Below are 26858 nucleotides of genomic sequence, written 5' to 3' on the forward strand. Positions count from 1 at the left end.
CCAGGCTGCTGCTCTGACCTCATTCTTGTGCTCTGCAGTTTTTAGAATCCCTTTCTGTCTCTTGACTATCCTTTTATGCACAGGTGTGAACAATCTGAACTTCTCTTGTTTATCCCATAACTTGATGCTGAATTGCTGGAACAAATTCTGCTGGATAAAGCACCTTTTCAATAAATATGCTGTAGATTTTGGTTCATGCTTTCTGGTAAGAAAAGTGGCTAAGCTTAGACCTTTGTGGCTGTAGAAGAAGATGTAGCTGTGGTGTGTTGCCCTAAGAGCTGCTGATTGTGTTTGTGTCTCAGTTAGCTGTGGCTCACCTTGAGGGCTTGCTCATGTTCTCAGGTTCTGTTTGAGCCTCTCTGGGCTAGCTGATAAATTGAATTACCTGAGTTGCTGCCTTCCCTTGGATGTACACAGCCACAAGGACACCTGGATGGCTGCAGGAGTGCAGGACATGGTGGGGTGGGTGCACAACTACAGCACCAGAGCCAATCTAAACCTTCCTTGGGGTCAACTTGAGGCTGTAGTTGCATTTCAGTGTTACATAATGCTTCACAAACTTGTTACAAGTCTGTTTTGTTGATTATGTTATTTTTTCAGTGTGAGTCAGACAGTCAGTCATGGTTAGCTTGTGTGGAAAAGCAATTGCAGGAGAAAGGTTTTTATTTTCCCATTCTAAAAACCTAGCTTTTAAGGTCCCCCACTTAACAAATGATTACTTTCTCATGTCTTTTAAATTCATTAGGGACCAAAATTAAACAAACTGAAGTATTAAGCTATTTACTTTATCACTGTTGCTAACTACATCACAGAAATCATGAGTAATACCAAAAGCCTTTGTTTGGACACAAGGTTTGCCAGCTGATTTCTGCATTGTTCCAGAGTTCAGAGCTCCGTTGTCCTGCTCAAAACTTCTTTTCCTTACATTGAGGGTGGCATTGCTGCAGATTTATTATTATTATTCCACGGGAGAGCCTGAGTTGAGCCCTTCTGTGAGGATGTCAGGGGTAGCATGAGGGAATTCTCAGTTCCCAGGGAAAGCAGCCTGGCTCCAGCTGCCCTGTGCCTGTCCCTGCTCTGTGCAGAGGGGGCTCCTCTCTGCCTGCACCAGGTGGGAGCAGTTTGAGCCTGCTCTCAGGGACAGGAGTGCTGCCTTTGCAGCCCCAAGGTGAGGGACTCTGAACTGTTTTGGGGTCCTGTAAGAATATTGGATTCTCTGCTGTGTACGCAATTGTTATTGTTAGGTTGGATGTGACATACACACACGTGATCAGGGTCCAAGGAGAAAAAAGCTTTTTATTCTGCATGTTCTCCAGCTTATATACTCTTAACAAAGTGTGATCATTGACTGCATCACAATAACCTATTATATTCATTGGTGCAAAGCAATTAGCATCAATATAATTGGCAAAAGTTTTACAGAAATTTAATAAGGCACATATACACATCTACTTAAGCACGTAGTCTAGTTTACAGAAATTTTCATATATCTTTTCTAATCTGTTTCCATGCTGATGCCCTTGTCTTCTTCCTTGCTATGGATGCACTTAAAAATCATGAATTATTTCTTCTATTAACATGAGCTTTGCATGCAGGCCAGCTGTCAAGCCCCTCCATACATAATGAAGCAAATTCCAGCTACGTTGAACTCCAGAAGAGTGTGGTCTTGGTTTAAAGGAAACTATAAATTTTCTTTGTGTTCACTTGTTATTTTTCCTGGACACACTTTCTAGTTTAGAGGTATAAGAGAACTTCAAAAGGGCAGCCTGATGTTGTACAGTACCACACTGCGCTATTGAAGTTACAGCCTAGAAATAAATTTTTTTTAAATTAAAAAAGAGAAGTAAAAGCATCATTTCACACTGAGTAATAAAATTAAATTGTTCTGGCTTGAAGGAATTGTGCTGCCTCAGCAATGTAAAACTCACATTGACATAGTAACCTGTACTGTGCATCATCCCTAACAGATTTCTGTAAACCTCACCTAAAGGTGAATGAGTTGGATTGTTTTTCTTTCTTTATAAAACATACTGAACTGTTGGGGATCACAAGCGAGACTCATTTTGAGGAATGGTCTATCAGAGGCATTTGCTCATATTCTCATTAATCCTAAGGTTATTGTAAGAGTATGTTATTAACCTTAGAGGGGCCATGCTTTATCTCCTGACACAAACTTTAAGCTTGCTTCTTCCTGCTCAGCCTGCACAGATGCTCTCTCCAGCTGCCCATCTGTTGCACACCTTTTCATTTACAGATGGACTGCAAGCGTGCTTTGGTCCCTGCTTTTGATGGGTCCAAATGCCTTAGATGTTCAGAGGTGATCAGGCTGAGGGGTCACACATGAGTGACAGCTGCACATCTGGCAGCAAAGCACATGTGACACCAGTCCAGTAGGGAATCTGAAGGCTCAGCTATTTGGAGGTATTGAAAGAGCAGGTGAGCTGTTGCCTTCCTGCTTTCATGGTCCATGCCCAGTGCTGTTTGTTACCTGCTGCAGGGTGCTGGGTGAAGCCTGGCTGAGCAGCTGCATGCCTGCAGCAGGTGCATTGCAGCACGGCTGCACAGAGGGCTGCAGGGCAGGGCTTGGGGAGCACAGAGAGAGACACTTGCTGGAGGTTTTGTGCAGGCTAAAACACATTGGATGAATACATAAACCTGCTTTCAAAGACTGTGTTCTAGTATTGCCTAACTTTAATGCATTTTTGGTGGTCTTAAATGCAGCTCTGTTTCAGATGGTGGCAAAACCTATGTGGAGGTAGGACTATAATTTTTCCCATTTTTATTCAGTGGTGTGCTGTACTGTTCCATACTGGTTAGTGTGTGTGTGAGGAATAAGGTTGTTCTGTGTATCATACAGGTAGCTTCAGCACTCTAAGAACTTTAATATAGGTAGTCTGGGGATATGTTCTGAAAAGTCACATTCCTTCCCTCACTAAGAGCACAGCCTGTTCCATAATTTTTTTTTCTAATTTTTCTTTGCAAGGTGGGAACCATCTTAGATATCTGTAACAGTGGTAGCTGCCCTAGCACATGCCTGTGTGTGCTTTGGGAGTGTGGTTTCACATAGGTATGAGCCTTCTGGAATGTTTGGTACTGTTTTCTGTCACATTTTTAAGGTAATGTTGGGTTCTCAGGTGATCTGTTGTCCTTCTAGAGGTTATTTTCCTTGTAATGCATCTTCTTTACTGTTTGTGTACAACACCTAAATTATTACTCCTCCTGTAAAATGTACTGCTATTTCTACTGCAGGAAAAAAAAAAAAAAAAAGCACAAAATCATGTTCTACACCAGAAACTACACCAGAAATGAGTGTGTGATGCTGTCCCAGTCCTGCTAGCAATGGACACTCTCTGGGCAGCATTTCTTTTTTCCTTTTTTCCTTTTTTCCTTTTTCCTTTTTTTCTTTTTTCCTTTTTTTTTTTTTTTCTTTTTTCTTTTTGTTTCTTTTTTCTTTTTTCATTTTTTTTTTCTTTTTTCTCTCTCTTTCTCTTTCTCTCTCTCTCTTTCTCTCTCTTTCTCTCTCTCTCTTTCTTTTTCTTCTTGCTTTTGCAGGCGTGCCTTGTCCCCGAGGAGAGCAGCCCCTGCGGCGATGCCCATGCTTACAGTAACCCAGCCATTGTTGCAGGTGATCCGGAGGAGCAGCGACGAGGAGAAGCTGCTGTGCCTGGTGCGTCAGCGCGCGGGGCACCACTGCCAGACGGCCGTGATCGTCATCCTGATCCTGGCCTGGGAGGGCATCCCACACCTGCTGGCAGACACGCTGTACGAGGAGCTGAGGCAGAGCCTGCGCAAGTACGGCTGTCCCACCAGCCGCCGCTGCGCCCTCAACGAAGAGTGAGTGCTGCTCCTCAGGGACAGGGGCTCACCCGGGACACCCGCGGTGCCAGAGCACTGCTGAGAGCTCAGCTGGGACACCCGCGGTGCCAGAGCACTGCTGGGAGCTCACCCGGGACACCTGCGGTGCCAGAGCACTGCTGGGAGCTCAGCTGGGACACCCACAGTGCCAGAGCGCTGCTGGGAGCTCACCCGGGACACCCACGGTGCCAGAGCACTGCTGAGAGCTCAGCTGGGACACCCGCGGTGCCAGAGCGCTGCTGGGAGCTCACCCGGGACACCCACGGTGCCAGAGCACTGCTGAGAGCTCAGCTGGGACACCCGCGGTGCCAGAGCACTGCTGGGAGCTCACCCGGGACACCCGCGGTGCCAGAGCACTGCTGGGAGCTCAGCTGGGACACCCGCGGTGCCAGAGCACTGCTGGGAGCTCAGCTGGGACACCCGCGGTGCCAGAGCACTGCTGAGAGCTCACCCGGGACACCCACGGTGCCAGAGCGCTGCTGAGAGCTCACCCAGGACACCCGTGGTGCCCGAGCACTGCTGGGAGCTCAGCTGGGACACCCGCGGTGCCAGAGCACTGCTGGGAGCTCAGCTGGGACACCCACGGTGCCAGAGCACTGCTGAGAGCTCACCCGGGACACCCGTGGTGCCCGAGCACTGCTGGGAGCTCAGCTGGGACACCCGCGGTGCCCGAGCACTGCTGGGAGCTCAGCTGGGACACCCGTGGTGCCCGAGCACTGCTGGGAGCTCAGCTGGGACACCCGCGGTGCCAGAGCACTGCTGAGAGCTCAGCTGGGACACCCGCGGTGCCAAAGCACTGCTGGGAGCTCAGCTGGGACACCCACAGTGCCAGAGCGCTGCTTGGGCTCACCCGGGACACCCACAGTGCCAGAGCGCTGCTTGGGCTCACCCGGGACACCCGCGGTGCCAGAGCACTGCTGGGAGCTCAGCTGGGACACCCACGGTGCCAGAGCGCTGCTGAGAGCTCAGCTGGGACACCCACAGTGCCAGAGCGCTGCTGAGAGCTCACCCGGGACACCCGCGGTGCCAGAGCACTGCTGAGAGCTCACCCGGGACACCCGCGGTGCCAGAGCGCTGCTGAGAGCTCACCCGGGACACCCACAGTGCCAGAGCACTGCTGGGAGCTCACCCGGGACACCCACGGTGCCAGAGCACTGCTGAGAGCTCACCCGGGACACCTGCGGTGCCCGAGCACTGCTGAGAGCTCAGCTGGGACACCCGCGGTGCCAGAGCGCTGCTGGGAGCTCACCCGGGACACCCGCGGTGCCCGAGCACTGCTGGGAGCTCAGCTGGGACACCCGCGGTGCCCGAGCACTGCTGAGAGCTCACCCGGGACACCCACGGTGCCAGAGCACTGCTGAGAGCTCACCCGGGACACCCGTGGTGCCAGAGCACTGCTGGGAGCTCACCCGGGACACCCGCGGTGCCAGAGCGCTGCTGAGAGCTCAGCTGGGACACCCGCGGTGCCAGAGCACTGCTGGGAGCTCAGCTGGGACACCCGCGGTGCCAGAGCACTGCTGGGAGCTCACCCGGGACACCCGCGGTGCCAGAGCGCTGCTGAGAGCTCACCCGGGACACCCGCGGTGCCAGAGCGCTGCTGTCACTGTGGGATCACACCTCACTGCTGGCCTTTCCTGGAGAAAAGGCTCTCAGCAGGAGTTGTGTGCCATGCCCAAGGCTCTCAGCTGGAGCTGTGTGTGCCATGCCCACGGCTCTCATGGCAGCTGTGTGTGCCATGCCCAAAGCTCTCATAGGAGCTGTGTGTGCCACGCCCAAGGCTCTCATGGCAGCTGTGTGTGCAATGCCCACGGCTCTCATGGCAGCTGTGTGTGCCATGCCAGGGCTCTCAGTGTGTGCTATGCCAGGGCTCTCAGTGTGTGCCATGCCCAGGGCTCTCATGGCAGCTGTGTGTGCCATGCCCAAAGCTCTCATGGCAGCTGTGTGTGCCATGCCCAGGGCTCTCATGGCAGCTGTGTGTGCCATGCCCAAAGCTCTCATGGCAGCTGTGTGTGCCATGCCCAGGGCTCTCAGTGTGTGCCATGCCCAGGCTCTCATGGCAGCTGTGTGTGCCATGCCCAAAGCTCTCACTGAGAGCTGTGTGTGCCATGCCCAGGGCTCTCAGTGGCCATGAGCTGCTCCTGGCTGTGCCCAAACACCACCAGTGTGCCCTGTGCTCACAGCAGTGCTAACAGAGCTGCCAAGAAAGGGGATGTGACTTGGTAAAGTAGATATGAGGTTGAACACTCAAAATTAGGATCATCCTCTGTGCCTCTGAGAGGAATTTAAATTGATTAGAGAATATCTGCAACTGCAGTGCTGCCTGTGTGCTGATTGCTGTGTAGCCCACGTTTAACAGACTGAGGGCTGTATGGGAACCTGAATCTAATGGTTGTGCTCTTAAAGGGTCTACTCAGAAAGTCAAATCAATTTGGAGTTAATGATTTTGCTGCACATAAAACAAGAACTATTGGATTTAGGGTAATGTTAAGTAGCAGGGCTATTTTCTTGGTTGAAGATGTTATCCAACTGGATAAGTCAAAATGAATGCATGGCTGTATTTATATAGCTGTAACTGTTTATATTTCTGTCCCAAATTTGGCTGTTGGGGAAGTTGAGACTGTCTTCATGGAAGAAAGTCAGCCCTCTACACAGGAGTATTTTCTTAATGGAAAATACCTGGTTAAGTCATGAATTTCACAAATTCCTTTGTTATGCTCTGTGTTATAAAAGAAATAGCAAAATAGCACTGACCTAAAAAAAACCCAGACCCAAGAGCTGTGTTGCCAGCTGACCTGCTATGTCTTTATTTCCTTTTCTAGTCGTTCTTGTGCATGTCAAGGACTTGACCCAGAAACTTGTGGAGCATCATTCTCATTTGGCTGTTCATGGAGTATGTATTTCAATGGCTGTAAGTTTGCCAGGAGCAAAAACCCCAGGAAATTTAGGCTTCTCACTGATGACCCTAAACAAGTAAGATATATTTTTTCTCAAAATGCCTTTTCTGATGATTTTCAGAACTAGACATTCCCCACCCCTTCTCTCTCCCACATGTATGTGTAACTGACCAACAAAGTTTTTGTGTCTGTAGTATTTAGAATAAATGACACTGAGATTTCATTCAGTGGAATGATTACTATGTATTTATATGCCATAAAATGATTCTGAATGCTTTTGTGCATGCCTGTTTAGCTCACTGTGTAACTCTGTGTGAAATTTTAATTCCTTGTAAGTAACAGCCTTTTCTAAGGGCCAAGCTTGCAGCTCAGGGTTTCAGGCCTTTTGCCTTGGAACAGAAAATGTTGTACCTTGGGGTTGCACTGCTTTCCTGTTGTAGGACCAGCTGACAGCCTGGGCTCCCCTCTGTCACCAAGAATAAACTGTTTTTTTCCTGTGGACAGCATATTTTTTTAAAATAGTTTTGAAGGAATTAATACACTAAAATGAAGTGCAGTGAAACGATACCAAAATTGCTGCTTATGAGTGTTAGTGATGCCATAAAGGTGAGGCAGCACAGAAAGCAGTGATGGTTTATGTGAAGTAACAAACCTCTAAAAAAGATCCAACCACATTAGTTACTTTACATTGAAATATTTTTCTGAAGAAGGAATAAAGGTGTTGTAGGCTGGTAACTACTGCCTGGTGAACAGAGACTCTCAGGGTGACTCCACAGTGCCTTTTGTTGTGACTGTAGGTGTGTGCAACCCCATTCCCTATGGATCTCCTAGGTAAAAGTGCCACATCTTTGCTGGCACAGCTGGCATGTTTTGGGCACTCCTGGAGTTACACTGCAGAAATCTTTCTGTGCACACACAGTGTGAGACATCCCTTCTTGAGAGATGTCACTTGATTCACTGCAGGTAAATACTGCTCCCAGCTCCTGACTTGTCCTAAAAGGGTTTCTGAGGTGTTTCTCATGCACCTGAGTGCAAGCCCTCAGTCTCCCCTGGGCTGTGTGGGTACTCACAAACCTCATTGGGGTAGTCACAAACCTCACTAGGGTGTTCACAAACCTCATTGGGGTACTCACAAACCTCACTAGGGTGCTCACAAACCTCATTGGGGTACTCACAAACCTCATTGGGGTACTCACAAACCTCACTAGGGTGTTCACAAACCTCATTGGGGTACTCACAAACCTCATTGGAGTACTCACAAACCTCATTGGGGTACTCACAAACCTCATTGGGGTACTCACAAACCTCACTAGGGTGTTCACAAACCTCACTAGGGTGCTCACAAACCTCACTGGGGTACTCACAAACCTCACTAGGGTGCTCACAAACCTCATTGGGGTACTCACAGACCTCACTAGGGTGCTCACAAACCTCACTAGGGTGCTCACAAACCTCATTGGGGTGCTCACAAACCTCACTAGGGTACTCACAAACCTCACTAGGGTGCTCACAAACCTCACTAGGGTGCTCACAAACCTCACTAGGGCTGAGGGGGGCTTCTGCCTCAGCACAGCACTCTGCCCCTCAGCCCTCCTCACTGAGCTCCTTCTTGAGGCTCTGCAGCCAAACCCAGCCCTGCTTGTCACAAGAGGGAATTTGTTTTATAAACTTCCACTTAATAGGAAAATGTATTTATTGGGCATCCTTGCATTTTAGGGATCCTGTTCCTTCTCTGTCCTTTGCCATTGCCTGTGTGTTTAGGTTATCCCCTGCCTAATGCTGTGCATGGAGCATTCTGTGCATGCATTTTCTCTGCAGGTTTCTGATGCTGAATGAGAGGAGGTTAAGGGTGTAATATATTGAGGAAAGAATGGTTCTTAGGGTAGATATTCTCCTGGTAGGATGGATAATTAACCACATTAACTAACCACATTAGCTTCAATGTGGTTCAGAAAACCTTGTGGTAGCCATTTACAGCTGATAAAACTGGCTTTAGTACAAGTTAAAAATACAGCATCATCTTGTAATGTAACATCCCATTGAAAAAAGCAAAGTCTGCTGGTGTTTATGTTGGTGTTTACAGTGTGTGCTGATAAGTGGGTTTTTTTAAATAAAAAATAACAGCTTGCTTCATTTTGCCCCTATGCACTGTGGGAAACTGAAGCTGCAGTTCTCTCAAAGCTTGGTCCTGGGAGGAAAAGAAATTAGGGAGTCTGTCACTGCCCTCTGCTTTCCCAGTTGGTTGGTGATTTTCCTGGAAAAGCAAAAACTAAGGATAAGAATTTAGGGATTGTTTCTACAAATAAGAGCTTAAATATGAGACTGCTGTAGAAGCCCACCTAGCTAATTCTGTGTTTATATGGATTAGCCATATAAAGGGAATGTTATTTCTGAATCTAGTAGTTATTTCCATTAAGTCCTGATTTTTGCCCCTCCAAAGAACAAAACAGTTACCAGAAAATGAGAAAAGTGCCTGAGAGAAGACCTAAGAGCTGAAGATAAATGCTATTAGCAGTTTCTCACACGGTGTCAGCACAGACTAAGGCCCCATAAGCAAAACACCAACAGAAGGCCTGGGCTTCCATCCCCACTCAGCTTGGGGTGTGATTTTTCTCCTCTGGATGTTACTTCTGTGGTTTTGTGTGCAACACACCTCACTCCTTGGCTGCATATGGAAAGTGATGCAGAAATCAGTTCTTGAGTGCTGGGTTGCTCTGACCTAGCAGGTATTCTCTATTGTTATTTGGCTGATTTCTGTTTAACAGCTTTGATGGGTTAGTCATGCAAAAGCAGGCATTTATGGCTGGTGACAAAGGGCAGCAGAACAAAGTCAGTTTAATAAAATATGGGCTAGAAGCTGACCTGTTGGGCGTGTCTAAACTGGCTGAGATTCTTTCAAAGCAAGCTGCAGCACCAAATGTTGCCTTTCCCTGCAGGAGGAACTTCTTGAAAACAATTTGCAAACGTTGGCTACTGATGTGGCTCCGGTTTATAAGAAGCTTGCTCCAGAAGCTTTCCAGAACCAGGTGGGTGTGTGAGATCCAGCTCTGATGAACAGTTTCAATCCGAGGAGCAGCCCCAGAGGGGGTTCCTGGTGGCTGTGCATTTGGAATCCTGGTGCATTTGGCAGGTTTCCACACACTGCCCCTCTTTACTTGAGCTGCTTAAGCTACTCATGGTGCTTAAGTAAGCACCATATTTTTATCTGTGAAAAATGCTCAGAGATAATGCTGTAAATAAAATGTTTTTCTGTCCAAGACATTTGATTGTGGCTGACCTGATTATCTTGTTGGCATGCAGCCACAGATGTTGCATGTTTCATAGGAAAACATAAACCCCTGAGTCTGCCTGGCTGCCCTGATGGTGTCCCAGGGCTGTGGGTGCCTGCTGGGGTTGCACAGCACTCTCAGTGTCTGCAGTTTGCTCTCTCTCCCTGCAGGTGGAAAAGGCTGCCCCGATGGTGTCCCAGGGCTGTGGGTGCCTGCTGGGGTTGTACAGCGCTCTCAGTGTCTGCAGTTTGCTCTCTCTCCAGGTGGAAAAGGCTGCCCTGGTGGTGTCCCAGGGCTGTGGGTGCCTGCTGGGGTTGCACAGCACTCTCAGTGCTCAGTGTCTGCAGTTTGCTCTCTCTCTCCAGGTGGAAAAGGCTGCCCCGATGGTGTCCCAGGGCTGTGGGTGCCTGGTGGGGTTGTACAGCGCTCTCAGTGTCTGCAGTTTGCTCTCCCTGCAGGTGGAAAAGGCTGCCCCGATGGTGTCCCAGGGCTGTGGGTGCCTGGTGGGGTTGTACAGCACTCTCAGTGTCTGCAGTTTGCTCTCTCTCCCTGCAGGTGGAAAACGAGCACATGGGCCCCGACTGCCGGCTGGGCTGCAAGGACGGCCGGCCCTTCTCGGGTGTCACCGCCTGCATCGACTTCTGTGCCCACGCCCACAAGGACACGCACAACATGCACAACGGCAGCACCGTGGTATGTACCTGCCCTCCTCACTGTGCTCTCACCGAGTGCTGCTGCTGCTGGGGGCTCATTTCATTGCAGTGGTTTCACAATTAACTGCAGCTTGCCATTATCGATGCTCATCTTGTTTGTATATATTTGTTACTGTCTACGGAGGACGTGAGTTCATTTTATTGCACAACAGATCAAAATGGGGATGTGAGTGATCCCTCCTACAAAATACCTTCATTCTCTAAAGACTCATTTGTTACTGTCTACAGAGGGCATGAGTTCATTTTATTGCATAAAAGGTCAGAAAGGGAATGGGAGTGATCCCTCCTACAAAATACCTTCATTCTCTGAAGACTCCTGGTCCTCTGGAGAGGCCTGGCCAGAGGGCAGGTCACTTTTTCCTGGGAAAGGGCTGATGCTAAAGGGAAGTGATTAACCAAGGAGCTGTACAGACCTCTGTAGAGGGAGAGCTAAAGCAAACTGATTAATTAGTAACTTACCTCCCCCAGGCTCACCAAATTCACTCTTTCTTGCCCTGGGCACCTACCAGGCTCCATGTTAGTGTACATACAGGTCAGGAAGCAGACAGTATCGATTGTAGTGGAGCCAGGTGACCATTACAGTCTTTAAATCTCAGTATGAAAGGAAAACCCACAGATTGGTGTGGTTGTATTATATGCCTTGATGGATTGCCAGTGAGAAAATTGGTTGGGAATTACTCAATTAAGTGATATTTGAGAAATTAACACCGTAGTGTTGAAGAAGGACAAGGTCAAAGCAGAAAAGATACAACTGGCAGTGTTCTTTGAGCAGTTGGAGCATCCCAGTGCTCTGAATAGTGAGGGTGACTTCTTGTACAGCAGTGCAGGTAACAACAGTAACTTCCCTATCTATCAAAGGATGGATATCTGCAAAAAACTTATCTGAAATCTCTGCTTACTCTAGATTATTTTTTTGTTTTTGGAAATGCAAACTGAATTACTGTGTTGCTGTGATTCAATAAAGTGTTGCATTTACACCTATAGTTAACACTGACCATTTCTATGTGACACAATGAAATGACTGGTAGAGTTGTTTTAATGTTAATTTGTGTTTGTAAGGGCAGCAAAGGTCCATTCCTTTAAAGTATGGAAGCAGCTCTGAGAATCCACCAGGAATGCAGTCATCAATTGACTGTTATTCTTGCTTAGTGCTGGCAGTATGCATTGCAAAATTGCTTCTGAAGCATAGGAATTTGATGCCCTTAAAGATTCTAAACTTGAAAATGAGACCTCCTTGTCAGACAAACTACATTATATGCTTTTTGATGAAGTTTAGTTCAGATGTTCTGAGTGCTCCATTATGTCCTGAATTAGAGACAAAATGGCAGCTGAGTCTGCTACTCATTTTACCATAATGGATCCCAAAAAAGTCACAAGTTATGACCAGAAGCAGCTGGAGGGACAATTAAACCTTTTTTGTGGAATTATTGGGGAATAGTTCTACAACTGCATTTATCTGTAAGCACCTGCTGCCATTTCAGCTGCACATGGTCCTTGCTGGTGTTGATGCTTCGTGGATTGTGTGTGGTGTGTTTGCAAGTGGTTCCACATCTCAGAAACATGGAACAACTTGTGTGAGGTCACTGTGTGCTCATCACTATCACTTTCCACCCAGTTCTACCAAATGTTGTCAGTTTTGCAGAACATGACCAACTGATTATAACTGCTGAATACTCTGCCTTGCAGTCTGGTTTTCATGGGTAGCTCACTCACAAATTAATACTGCACACCTGTGTTCTCTTTATTTAGATAGGATTTCTCTTTATTTTAGTATCCTTGCAGCAAGGGGCTGTTTGTAAATAGAAACCAGCTGTAAGTATCAACACTCGAGTTTACCAGCTTGAATTGGGCCATTATGAGGGTGAATTTGGGTTGGGAGGTTCCTCATGGTCTGTGCAGCCTCCCCAGTGAGGAGCTGGGGCTGTGTCTGCTGATCCTGTCTGTGCACAGTTACACTCACATGAATTGGAAGCCTAAAGCAGAAAACGTTGGTTTTTGCAAGCAGGGTGGCAGGACAGGCTGGGCTTGCTTCACTCCAGATTTTCATGACAATCAAAATTAGGGTTGTTAGTTTTGGCTTATAACAAAGTCTGGTAATACCATAGGAAATGTGGTGGTTAGGACACAAAAAGAAATTAGTGCATGTGATACCAGCACCTCCTGCATTCCTGTCTGGTTCCAGAAGGTGCTGTGGGACTGCCTACAAGGCTTAAAATCCATGATGATTTCTTATAAATCACTGATCATGATGGAGGGGATATTTACATTTTGTCTGTAAAATGTACTGAGTGCAGGTACAATTCTGGGGTGACAGTTCTCGCAGAGTTTGCTTTCTCATCATGTGGTCATGAACAGAATGAGAACAATTTGCACTGCACTGGAAACCTCCAGCATCCATCACTTTACTATGTTTCATTTTTTTTTAACTGCTTGTCACACCTTACATTTTAAGGTCCCTACAGGGTGTACTTGTCATCTTGTTAGTGTTGTTAAGATTTCTTCCCTTTCCCCTTACAGGAACACAAAATCTTTATTTATAAAATTTTAAGTTCTTCTAGGCTAAAAAGGTTGAAGTAAATGCCTTGTGAGTTGATAATTGCAAATGCTGCTGGCTCTGTTATTGTGACACCTTTTCATTTTCTCCCTTCATCATTGGTAAATCACCTTTACTGCAAGTACCACAGAATTCTGCATGGGCCACCCAAAGAAAAAGAAAGCCAGAGTCTGTTCAAATTGTTTAAACCAGGCACAGTCATAAGTTCAACAAAGAACTTAAATGAGGTTAATAATAAGGAATAAGTTTGCTGTACACTTAAAAAAATATATTTTAAAACATTCTTGCATTTTTCTCAGTTTGTGTGTTTGATCAGCTGCGCTATTTGTATGTGACTCTGAAAATTAATAATCCTGTAAAGTTTGTGTTAGCAGTGGAAGTGTCTTGGAAATGCCCTCTGGAGATCCAAGAGAGAATAGCAGACCTTAACCTGCACAAACTGGGGATTGCTGTTACATGGTAATTAGCACTGAAGATTTGAGTTGCTAAGCATTGTGTCTGGCTAGCAGAGTCAAGCTCTGAATTGACCCTGCTTCTGGTAGAAAGCTAAAAACAAACACTCCCTGCTTGCTCTGGAGTACAATGACAATTCTACAGAGATGTAAACTAATGTGTTTGTCTGAAAGAAGCAGAAATAAATAATTTCTGCCTACAAAGTGAGTTTTTAAAGAACCTTTAAGGCAATAAATGTACCATTCATTTTTACTTAGACTCTTTTGCCATCTCTTAAGTTCTCCTGAGGGCCACTGATGTGTGTTACAGCTGCAGTGTAGGGTGCTTGCTCCTTATGGATGTGAAGCTAAATGGGCAACACAGATAAAAGCTTTGTAGTTATTGATGGAGCCTGTGAAATGTGAGGGCTTCTGTTCCTTTATCAGATTAGCTGTGAAGGGCCATGCTCTTCATAGCTGTGGGGATCCGTTTAAGGCACTGGCAGTGTTCTTTCTGGGGTTTAGAAGTGACTGGGACACAAAGGCTGCTGCTGGCTCTGCAGTTTGTGTGGGTGTTGCTCATCCTTGGGGCAGGGGCCCTTGGTGCTGGGCTGAGGAAGGACAGACCAGCTGCAGTTCTGCAGCAGACATTGGGAACAAGGGGAGGAAGATAAATCTCTGTTTTGAGGGCACCCACAATATGTCATTCGTTACCGGCAGTAGAGCTAAGTCCTGATAATCACCAGTCTGTCCACAAACTCTCTGGGGTTCAGGTAAACCCCCAAAGCCTCTGCTTTTGCCATGCCTGGGTGTATTTTGGCACATGACAGCACTGGCAGGGGGCTCCAGGCCTTTGCAGTGGCTGACAGGGTGGCTGTGCATGGTCACACCACTGTCTGCACCCCCTGCTCACTTTGGGGGCTGCAGCAGCTCCAGGTGCTTCAGTTGGTGCTTCAGTTTATCACAGACAGGAGGAAGATGAATCCCTGGGCCTGTAAAGAGGAATTTCTGTTTGATTTTTCTATTGTGCAAGTGGAGAAATGTGAGAGGGTCACTCTGCTGACCTGTGAGCTCCCAGGGAGCATTCTGGGCTGTACCTGTGTCTGATGGCACAGCCTGGGGCCATCAAGTGGGCAAAAGGAAGAGATGTTTGGGGTTCCCTGCTCTAGTTTTGACCTGCATACTCTTGTTCAGGGTAGAGCAGGCCAAGAGAACAATGTGGTTTGTCCTGGCTGCAAAGGAAAAGCAAAGATGTTTTATCCATGATGGTGGGCAGGGCTGCAGCAGCCCCTGAGCCCCCAGGGGCACCCACTGTGTCTCCAGCTGCTCAGGGAGGGGTGCAGGAACCTGATTGCATCTCCCAGGTTTGGAAAGGCTGTTTGACTGCTGAAACCTGAATGGGAACCATCTGTCATTACAACACAGTGCAAAAGCTCCATCATTGCTACATGTGGGGTTCAGGAGGACACAGGCACATCAAAGAGAGCCAGAATAACACATTGGGAGCTGTGTGGCTACACATGGATGTCTGCAGGGGATTGCACTGAGTTCCTGGTGCATTTGAAGTTTAAATGAAGGGAATAGTTTCATAATCAAGTTTCATAAACATGCAACTTTTACCATGACATCACTAAACCCAGAATAGGTGATGAGTTTGATCACCAAGCACATTGGAAAGCTAAACAAACCTTTTGGCCAACACTTCTTTGGCCTTTGAGCATCCTGGATGGTTTAGCTGCCTGTTCTGGAAAAAGCAGAGTAGCAGGATATGCAGCTTCATGCTGTAAATGGCCTTTAGCAGACTTGATGGCTTTCTCATGCTTGTGTTTCATTCTGGTCAGTTTGCAGCAGTGTCAGCACCAATGGAAAATTCTGCTTTTCACTTCTCAGCAATGGCTCCGAAGTTCTTAATGGAATATTTTGCACAGATTTGAATATTGGAGTAGTTTTTAAGCAGAAGTTTCTCATTTGATGATTTACCACCTTTAGCTGTAAGTTTTTAGCTAATCTGTACTACCTGAATTTATGGCTGGTTTTCTCATATCATTATTTTCAGTTATCTGTTTGCCCTAACACCCTCACTTTTATGTTAAAATATATTAAAGGGGCATTAATTGTGAAAGTATATATATATTAAAATTGGTGTTATGGTATTTAGGCTGTAGATGTACTGGTCTTCAGATCTGGATACCATTTTGGTTATACATTAATTTCCTAATATGTATTTGAAGTCAGTATTTAATATCCAGGGTGTGCTGGAGTTGACAGTACTCACACCACAGTTGTGTCAATACAGTACAGCTCTCATCTTGTTCAGTTCCTCAGAACAGTTCTTCATCTTTCTTGTTCCACAGGGAGTTGGCTATGCCTGGAAATTTATAATTGTGAATTGGATGAGGGTCTCAATATTCAAAATAAAAAATATTGTGGATTGAATCTTCGAGACTTCTTTCAGACTAGTGCCTGGGCTGGACATGGTATTCTATGAGACCACTGCCCATTTGCTGGTGAAAACAAGAGGGAGCCAGGCCCCTCCTTGCTGACTTTATTACTGCTTTTGTTTATCATTTAGAAGGGGAAACCTTGGGCTCTTTCTGGGTCACTGCGACCCCGAGAAGGTTAAAAGTCTCTTTTTCCAGCCCGGCACTTGAAGAAGGAGTCAGGGCTCTTCATTTCTTGGTCTCAGGGTTGTTTATTGTTCCTTATCTGTAAAAAATTTTCTCGTGCCCTGCTGAGGTCCATCCAGCAGGACAGTTCCAGGCACTCTGCCTGCCCCAGGGTGGTGTTATGTCTTTATACTAAAAACTACATGTACAATATTTACCATTACTTCCCAATACCTATCACCCATGTTAGACAGTGAACAGTGAACAGCAGAAGATGGAGGCCAAGAAGAAGCAGCAGAAAGGCTGGACATGCCCAGTTCCTTCCATCTTGCCCCCCTGAATCCCCATACCAAAAACCCCTAAAATCTATTTTTCCACCCCATGATAACTTCATTATTATTCTACCTAAACTGTTGTGGCTTGCTGATCTCCATCTCAGGTTGGTAACTTGCTCCATGGGTCACAATCAAACCCACAGGGGCATTTTGGGCTCTGTGCCAGGGTCTGTGAGCCCCCTGGCAGGGTCTGGGCTGTCCTGGACAGCCAGAGGGATGTCCTGGGTGCCCACACGGACAGTGCACTGGGCTCTGTAAAAACACCACTCCTATCTAATCCTGCTCTGTGTATGTGCAGCCCTCTCACCCTCCCTGAATACAGTGGCATCTGCTGGCCAGCTTCAGGCAGGTGTCACTGAGCTTGGCAGGAGCAGAATTGTCTTTGGGATGTGGAGGCTGTTGCTGTGGGCTGTGCCGTGTCCCTGGGGGTGAGCTGGGGGCTGCATGCAGGGAGGAGGTGCCCAGGCAGGGTGGGAGCAGGAGCCCTGCTGGGCCTGGGCTGTGGGAATGTGGCTGGCAGAGCCCACAGGCAGCAAGGTTCCAGTCCTGCTCACTGAACAACTTCTGTTTTCTCTAAATCTGCCTCCTGGTGCAGAGGCTGCCCAGAGGAGGTGAGTACCTCAGTGAGTGCTGCAAAGCAGCTGCTAACTGCCCTGGAGCCCCTCTGCATCCTTCCCACTGCCTCCTGAAAAGCTCTTCCTCCTCTCTGCCCCCCAGATTTCCTCCTTTTGCTGCTCTGCAACTGCCAAGCTTTGCATAGAGCTTTGATAAAGCCCAAGCCACCACGTTTTTGGTTCAGGATTTTTTAGTTTGTGTTTCTGTACTTTTATTTTTCTAGAAATAATTGTGTGATGCCTTTATGCAAAAGCTGTGCTATGAAATAAAAAATGTTTGAGTTTTTTCATCCCCTAAATAATAACATTCTTCTCCCCTGGAATGTTAGGAATGGTGAGAAGATTGGGAAATTGGATTGACTGTTTATGATAGGTGTCAGATTGAGCCTGCAGAATGATGGAATGCTAAGCTTCCATTTAGGGAATAGAATCTCATCCTTGGATGCTGCTCCTGTTCCTTTCTGTGTGTAGTTAGTGACTCCTGTGGGGCAGCAGCTTCCCTGAGCCATGGTATCCATGTGTGGCTTTCCAGCCATGTAGCAGTGCCTTGGGAATGGAGGTGCCAGAGCTGCAGAAGGTGAATGTTTGTGCCAGTGCTCAGGGCTGAATGTTTGTGCCAGTGCTCAGGGGTGAATGTTTGTGCCAGTGCTCAGGGCTGAATGTTTGTGCCAGTGCTCAGGGGTGAATGTTTGTGAGTGCTCAGGGGTGAATGTTTGTGCCAGTGCTCAGGGGTGAATGTTTGTGCCAGTGCTCAGGGCCGAATGTTTGTGAGTGCTCAGGGGTGAATGTTTGTGCCAGTGCTCAGGGCTGAATGTTTGTGAGTGCTCAGGGCTGAATGTTTGTGCCAGTGCTCAGGGCTGAATGTTTGTGCCAGTGCTCAGGCACACAGAGCTGTTGCCATCCCTTGGGAATGACCCCAGGGATTGCAGTGCCAGTATCAGTGCTGCTCTCTAGGAGATGGGTTGGTGTTGGTAACAGCTGGAACTCAAGTAGTGCTGGAAATGTTCAGCATTTATAATGACAACAGGAAAACTATTGCAGTAAATTGGAATATTTATTACATTTCTGATGTGAGCTCATCAAACTGGATATAATCAGCAGTCTGCTCTGGGCTCCAGCATCTCACAGCTCAGAATAACAGGAAGTAGGGCAGTGGCCTAAGAGAACATTTCCTGGGCCCTGTGAGTTAATTACAGTGGAGTGTTGATTTAAGGAAGTGTTGAGAGAGGGAGAGAGTTAGAGCTGAGATTTGCAAAATGTATAGAGCAGTATGAGTGACTGTGCTGGTTTGGGGTTTTTCTTTTACCAACCAAAACCAAAACCAATTCCAAATAATGGAATAAATTCCAGATCATAGACACTTTTTGTTAAATGCAAAAATAATTTTTCATATTTTATAATCCTTTAGAATTAATCTGAACATCAATGATGTATTTACGTATTTTAAAAAAATCAGAGTGCTTAGGAACTTTACAGTATATTTACAGCTGAGATTATATTTACCAAGGTTGGCATACTGTAAGCTGAGACAAAATTTCACTTGCTCGTTGAAGGCACATGGCTTGATCTTAAAGTATAACAGTTTTTCTGTGTCATCACAGATAAAATAATTTGTCCAATTATTTGTCAGCTGTTTGCATTTAAAGCCCGCTGGTGTTGAGTCCTCAGAGCAGGAGTCAGCAGTGGGGGCCAGGATGAGTGCCTGAGCCTTTATTAGCTGCTGCTTTGTGCTGTGGATGATTTGTGGCCCTTGTGCCCCTGGCAGGTGTGCACCCTGACCAAGGAGGACAACAGGAGAGTGGGGGTGATCCCGAGCGATGAGCAGCTGCACGTGCTGCCGCTGTACAAGATCTCCCAGACCGACGAGTTCGGCACCGAGGAGGGCCTGGAGGCCAAGATCAAAGCCGGAGCCATCCAGGTGCTCACAGCGTTCCCCAGGGAAGTGAGGATGTTGGCTGAGCCTCTCAGAGCTACCAAGAAAAAGAAACCAGACACAAGGAGGACCCCGAGTGAAAAGCAGCCATTAATAGATAAAAAATATTCAACACCAGTAAAACTGAAAACGGAAGCCCCAGAAAATCTTGGCAACGCTTTGCATTGTTTAGGTGAGTGATACTTGGGAAATTCTACCAGTCTGTTCTGATTCTGTGTTCTGTTACACATCTGATGGGAGGGAAAAGCCCCTTTAAAATAAACCACTTGTATATTCTGCATTTTAGGGGTTAATGAACAAGTCACTGCAGCCAGTGTTGTCTCATGGGGCAGAATAAACCTCAGGTGATCACCCAAAAATAGTTTGTTGGTGGTCTGTGAACACCTGTGAAGTATTTCCAAGTTCCCTTATTCTAACAAATAATGGCAGTTTGACCATCTTGAAAGAACATTGTTGGAATGTTGACCTAAATAAGCACTTGAATTTGTGTCACTTTGAAGTACAAGAGTTCCCCATTCCTGTGGCAGACAATGGCTCTCTCAGAACTGAGCTGTGCCCCTTCCCTGGCAATGGCATGGACACTGCTGCCCAGCAAGAGCTGTGTAAAAACCCCAGGTTTTATCAAGTGGCACTGCAGCTTGTCCCTTGCAGGGCTGTGGCAGGAGCAGGGCAGGGCAGGCTGCCAGCAGCCAGGGAGGTGCCAGGAGGCCCTGGTGGCTCCTGTGCCCGTGGGCATTGCAGGGCTGTGCCACACTGGGCTGTGCCAGGCTGTGCCTGGTGTCACATCCTGGGTCAGGCCTCCTGGGAAGGGCTGCTGCATGGGACTGGCCAGTCCTGAGAGGCAGAAAAGAAGGAAGAGATGGAAGAAGCTATGGACTTAAACTCTCTGATTAGCTGGTGAAAAATAAATACAATTAAAGCACAGCCTGTTAGGAGGAAGAGAGGGAAACGAGCCCATCTGCTGTAATTTTGAATTTCATTTCAAAAGAGACATGCAGACTGTCTTGGTTTGGAAAAACAGGTGCCTGCTAAGGAAGGCTGGAGCCTCCCCTGAAATGGAGAAAATGACCACGCCCCCCCCCTCCCCAATTGCTATAAATTTTGAATTAAGGGGCTCTCAGGCAACAAAAATATGGGAGCAGGAAATAACAGTTCTTTAATAGGGAAGAGAATAAAAAGATAGAATAAACAATGAAGTAAACTAAACCAACACTGACAGAGTCAGAAGCCAACCTGACACCCTGTGGGTCAGGGTGTTGGTGGCAGTCCCATTGGAAATGTGGCTGCAGCCCTCCTGCAGTGTCAGGGGTGCTTCTGTTGGAGCAGGGATCCTGTAGAGAAGGATGTATTCTTCCTCTGAAGATCCAGTGGAGAAGAGACAGCTGCTGTTCCTCTGGGGAATCCCGTGGAGAAACCGTGCTGGTGTTCCAGAATATCCAGATTATATCTGGGTAGCAATGCTTGGCTCCTCCCCCTGGATTATATCTGGGTAGCAATGCTTGGCTCCTCCCCCTGGATTATATCTGGGTGGCAATGCTTGGCTCCTCCCTCTGGATTATATCTGGGTAGCAATGCTTGGCTCCTCCCTCTGGATTATATCTGGGTAGCAATGCTTGGCTCCTCCCCCTGGATTATATCTGGGCAGCAATGCTTGGCTCCTCCCCCTGGGCTCACATCTCCCAATGGGATGTTATAGTTCTTACCAGCCATGCAGTGACATTCAGTGGCCTCTTATGAGCAGGTGTCCCCTCCCGATAGATGAGTGATTGTGGTCACTCAGAGAGAGATAAGGCAAACTGCCCACTTTGCAAAAGACAACTGCCACACGGGTGGTAATAAATACATCTTGCCTTGCAAGCTGGAACACAGACCTATGTAGCATTTTTAAGAGGAGGAATAACAGGTAAATGTTTCAGAGTATCTTTGTTTTGGGGGAATAACGTTTAAAAAACAAATAAAATGCATTTGTTACACTTCCCTAACTGAGTGCTGAGGGTTGTTAAAACTTACTTTCACAGAACTGTCTCTCTCCTGATGTGATGGAGAATGCAATGCTCAAATGCTGTGTTTAAAGTCTTTAGGGCAGAGGCCTTGCCCTGGAGTGGGGGCTGTTAAACTTTGTGGTTTATTTCACAGAAAGGTTTTTATAGAGTTGGTGTGGCCTCCTCATGTCCCCATAGAGCTTTCAGTTTCTGCATACTAACTGTTGTGCCTGTCATTATCCCACTTTGACTTTTCTGCATTCCTATGGGAGGAATGTTTTTAATTCATCACTGATTTATAAATTACTAGGAGACAGAGTAGAAGAACGAATTATGCTTCTACACTGTGTAAAACAATTAACAATGCTGTGTATTTAGGGAATAAAGAAACACTGACAGTCCTCTGTGAGAGGAAGCAAGAGCAGTGTGGGTGCCAGCTGCCAGCAGAACACACGTACAGCCATGGCAGGGCAGGGTGCAGAGCCAGCAGAGTCAGTGGAATTCTTCATTCCACGGGCTGTGAACCTGCCCATGGTGAGAGCAGCCCTGAGAGGAGCCTGGTCCCAGCCCAGCCCAGCCGTGGCTGCAGACTGCTCCAGGGCTGACACAAACTGCACGAGGATGCCTGCACAGAGACCTGAATTAGTGAGGCACTTAGATGGGAAGGTGCAAGGCAGCCAAATCACTGCCTTGCAGTGACTCAAAATCCATTTTCTAAGGATGGGTTTACCTGGAGCATGTTGGCAGAAACCTTTTTTTTTAAGGCAATTTCTGAGTCAGTATTGGAATGCATGAGTCATTGTAATGCAGTAACTGTTTCTGCTGTGATGGACAAGATCCATAAACATGCTTTTTCCTTTGATCATAATGTGGGGTTAAGGCAGGCCAGAATTTTAACTGATTCACAGGCTGAATTTCAGACTGAATTTCATCAATTATGTAAAAACTGAAGGCCAGCAGTCAGCTGCTGAGAAGCATTTCTGTAAGCCTGGGCTGTGTGAATTGATTATTTAATTTTTTCTGTTTAGTTTCTTCATCCCTCAGTGAAATACCTTTTTATTTTATATACCAGCAGCCTGACTGGAAAAGGTTAAGGCATTAATTGAGCAAGATTATTTTATATATATATATGTGTGTGTGTGTGTATACATATATATATGATAAATATATGTGTGTGTATGTATGCGATATATTTATATAAAGAGAGATGTGTACAGTCATAGAGATACTCCTAGAAAGCTAAAAATAATAATTCTGAAAAATCTGTATCAGCGTGTATTTTTCATGTTAGAAAGCAAGTATGCAAATATAAGAGAGGTATTTTATTGATTGAGAAGTACTTACAACTTTGGTGTGCATTTCTTTCTTCTAGGGAACAAACCAGATGCTTTAAAACCTGGGATAAAAATGGAGCCTTCCAACCACCTTTATGCCATGAAACATACTTCAAACACTACTAAAAATTGCTCTTTACTGAAGCAGTACACGGCCTCCTCCCCCTTTCAGGTGGATGGTTTACATCCTTACCCATCTCTCACACACAAGTCTGGCCTAACTGCAGTGACTAACATTCAGCAGGATTTTTCAGTTCCCTACGGGTATTTTGAATGCAGTACCAAGCAACCTCACGTGCCACCTTACGTTAGCTGCAAGAGCTTTGATGTGTCAGTGAAGGATTATACTGGAATCGTGCTGGACGAGGAGGTGAACGGCGTGCCGCCCGTTCTGCCCGAGGTCACTGCTCCGGGCCCCCCGGCCCACACAGAGCCCCTGCCCACAGTACTTGAACAGCAGCCAGACAGACAGAAGTGCCAGCTTCAGCTGGACGCCTGTGCCCCCCCAGAGCAGATCAGCTCCTGTGACCCAGCGCTCCCACCCAGCTCCTTGGCACAGCATGCCCTCGGACCTGCGGCCGACTGCTCCCATGGGTGCCCCGGGGAAAAGGGCAGCTCCCATGGGGGACAGAGCTGTGACTTGGACTGTGCTGATGTAAAGCAAAGCAGTGCACTGGGACAGGCAGCTGATTCTGAAGAAAAGGCTGAGGAGTTATGGTCAGACAGCGAGCACAATTTTTTGGATGATGACATTGGTGGGGTTGCCGTGGCCCCTTCTCACGGTTCTATCTTAATTGAATGTGCGAGACGTGAGCTCCACGCTACCACACCAATCAAAAAACCCAACCGCAATCATCCCACCAGAATTTCTTTGGTTTTCTACCAACACAAAAATTTAAATGAGCCAAAACACGGTTTAGCCATGTGGGAAGCAAAGATGGCCGAGAGGGCGCGAGAGAAAGAAAAGGAGGCGGAACGAGTGGGAACGGAGAACGCCGAGCTGGGCCCCAGCAGCAGGAAAGCAAAGCAGCCAGGTGAAAACAGAGACATCTTTTATGAAGACAACGAGTTCAACCAAATTCCATCCCGCAGAGCACTGACAGTGACCAAGGACAACGTGATCACGGTGTCCTCGTACGCCCTGACACGAGTGGCGGGGCCCTACAACCACTGGGCGTAGCGTGCGTGGGGCCGGCACACGCCGCTGCTTTCAGGGGCTCACTCACAACAAGCCTCGTGTCCTTTACTCTCGCTCATCTCAACCATTCTAAGGCTGAGGTAAAAACAAAAAAGGGGGGGGATTTCTTCTTAAACTGTGACTTTAACATTTGGTGGTGCTCAAGCACATTTTAAGCAAAAAAAAAAAAAAGTTGTATAGTTTTAATACATTCTAAAGAAAGATTTTGGTTAGGTTATTAACCTTGATTGAATCATTCAGTTTATTACCTTTAGGAATTTATATTTTGGTGCTTTAAATCGTGTGTTTACTACAAAAATCATTTATAGCTATTTTAACAGGTTCACATTTTATGGTGTTAAATCAAGTTATACAGTTATAGCTCTACACAGCTCTTGGTGCTTAACCACATCAAACAGTTAAAAATAAATAAGCTGAATTATTACTTCATGGTGCCATTGCTTTAACAACTTCCAACCATTGCTGTATAGTCCAAATTACAGACCAATCTTTTAGAAAACCAGCTAATTTTGTTCTTTAGATTCGTCAGTAGAATGAAGTTATTGGTAATGATGGCTGGAAGTTGTTTCTAAGCTGTAAATATATATTTTAAAAGCACTTTCTATTTTTAAAATTAACTTGAAATAGTATAGTATAAGGATCATATTGTCTAAGGTTTGTGCATACTCTACAGAAGGAATGATTTTGTTCTTGCTGTGCAGAGTTCCATGGTGTTACAGGTGCAGGATGTATGCTGACAGCATATGTGGTTGTTTTCAACTTGCCCTTTTTCACTGAAGATTTTATGTTGCATATAAACAAGCAGTTATGAATTATAGAACCTTTTTATTCTTTTCCAAGAGAGTGTACAAACGTGGAAGAGGAGATGTCTGGTCAATCTGTGTGTTGCTATTGGGAGTTATGAATATTACCTGGTTTTTTAAGGCAGCATTTGTTATGGTTTCTATGAGCAATAAGTGCATCAGTCTCATTTGTTTCCAGCCTTCTAAGTTAACATGGCAACCAAATGTTCCTAATGCCTCAGGGGTAGGATTGTTTTGGGATAAAAGCTACCCCCTAGAGTTGCCTTATTCTATTCTGATAGAAAAAAAAATAATTTGGGAAAAATACAAAGGAAGTGTTGGAAAACAATCAAATTTCTAATATTTAGCAGCAAAGTTTTTGCTAAAAATTACCTATCTGTTATATTCACCAACTTTCTGAGTTCAGTTTTTTTACAAAAATGTTTTGTAAATTTTTGAAGCAATTTATACATTTGACATGGAAAAGGTTGCATCCTTCCTTGAAATTTATGTTCTTCATTTCTGTTGAGAAAGTGACATATCACAAAAGGAGTATTTGCTAAACCAGAGGAAAAACAGACACTCCATTGCTTTTAAATACTGTAGCATCCCACTCTTCTTTCTGATTCTCCTCTCCTATGTATTTCTCGTTTAAACTTATTTATTGAATCAAATTGCCAAATGACAACATAGCTAAGGACTGACCTCATCCTGCAGCTTCTTCCACGTGAGCTGGTGGGGGCAGGAGGAGCCCTGGGCCGGGTCCCTGGTGCTGGCCAGCCACAGCCACAGCCACAGCCACAGCCACAGCCACAGCCACAGCCACAGCCACAGCCACAGCCACAGCCACAGCCACAGCTGTCCCCGCGTGTGCTCAGCCACAGCTGTCCCCGCGTGTGCTCGGCCTGCAGGCACAGGGGTCACTTTGCAGTGTGGGATGGGATGTGCTCATCACATACTTGATACAATCCTACTGTAGTGGTGCTGTCTAGAGGAGCGTCAGCTGTCTGGATCTGCTTCATTTCAAGACAAGGTGCTTTTCCCTAGAGGAGCTCAAGTGCAGGAGCTCCACTGCCGTTTGGTACGAGGTGCATCGGTGTTTGACACACAGAGCCAGTCGGGACCGTGGTGCTACAAATCCTTTGGTGCAGGGCAGATCCAGGAGACTCCTCTGGAGCCAGGGCTGCAGCAGCAATCCCTGTGGCGTCATCCTGGCTCCAGTTCTGCACATTCCTGGCCAGGCTGACAAAGCTGTCAATGGCAGAGGGTGGAGGAATTGAACCAGTTCTTTGGATCTTACCTATTTGAAGTGAAACCTGTAAAAACCGGGTATGCTGCAAATCTTAGTTCAAAGCTTAATATTAGTTCAGATAGAGGATATGAAGGGATTGTAAATAATGATGAAACAGAACCAATATTATGGCATTGTTTTGTACCAGCAGTTTTATGCTTATTGACTATGTAATATACAGTATTCATCAAATCATTATGGTATTTTGTGTGCCTTAGATTTCCATTTCCAAACTTGTATATTTTTGGTGAGCCGAAGATGAGTAGGAATTGCAGCTGCCCATACAGTCAGTGGTGCTGTGCATTCCACAGCTGCTCAGCCATGTTCTTGTCCCACCATGCAGAGATTCATTTTTGGTTTCACTGATAGCCCTGACAGCTTCAGTTTCTGCAATGCTGTAATTCAGCACTCTGGTGTGACAGATTTCCTACACAAAGTTGGTAAGCTACAGAGCCATCTCTACCTTTTAAAATGTTCATACCATTAAAGTGGATCATTTTTACTTGAATCTTCTCCTGCAAATGCCCACATTTAACTTACTGGAAACTTCAGATTAAAATGTTCCATTGAAAAGCCAGCAGCTTCCCTCTAAGAAGTGAGGCACTGAAAGGTGGATCTAAAAGGATCCCTTCAAACAGGTAGCCCAGCTCTACCTTTTTTTGAAATGGCAATTCTAACGAAGAAATGCGTATCTTAACATAATTAATACTATTAACTGATAGGTGCTAAAGTCACAGTTACTACTTCATTAATGTTACTTACATGACAGAAATGTATCACCCACACAATAGCAGATCACCCACGGTGCTCTTTCCTTGGCTTTCACCTAAATTGCTTTTTCAGCATCTCCTGCCAGGCAGGTTGGGCACTTCCACTTCCTGCTGTGCTTTGAGAAGCTGATCCTTTCTGTTCTGTACTGCAGTATAGGAAATGCAAATATTTACTGCTTCTACAACTCTGTGCTATTTCTTGTAACACTTCAGATATTTATCAGTCTTGTACACAAATTGCATTGTTTTCAGTAAGGTTATCATTTTATAACAGTGTTTATCTCTTGAAATCTTCAA

The 26858-nt window shown here is 46.2% G+C and overlaps 1 protein-coding gene across 1 annotated transcript in view; it reads left to right on the forward strand.

Annotated features, from left to right (window-relative positions):
- TET1 (tet methylcytosine dioxygenase 1) overlaps positions 1-23791 on the forward strand; it is a 59322-nt gene extending 35531 nt beyond the window's left edge. Inside the window, exons 6-11 of the mRNA XM_059476977.1 lie at positions 3626-3834; positions 6675-6825; positions 9686-9775; positions 10574-10711; positions 19037-19376; positions 22559-23791. Coding sequence (XP_059332960.1) covers positions 3626-3834; positions 6675-6825; positions 9686-9775; positions 10574-10711; positions 19037-19376; positions 22559-23700 — 2070 coding nt within the window. The 3' untranslated portion in view covers positions 23701-23791. The remainder of the gene's footprint in view (positions 1-3625; positions 3835-6674; positions 6826-9685; positions 9776-10573; positions 10712-19036; positions 19377-22558) is intronic.
- Positions 23792-26858: the final 3067 nt, after the last annotated feature.

Source organism: Ammospiza nelsoni, chromosome 8, assembly GCF_027579445.1.
Source record: "Ammospiza nelsoni isolate bAmmNel1 chromosome 8, bAmmNel1.pri, whole genome shotgun sequence".
NCBI lineage: Eukaryota > Metazoa > Chordata > Aves > Passeriformes > Passerellidae > Ammospiza > Ammospiza nelsoni.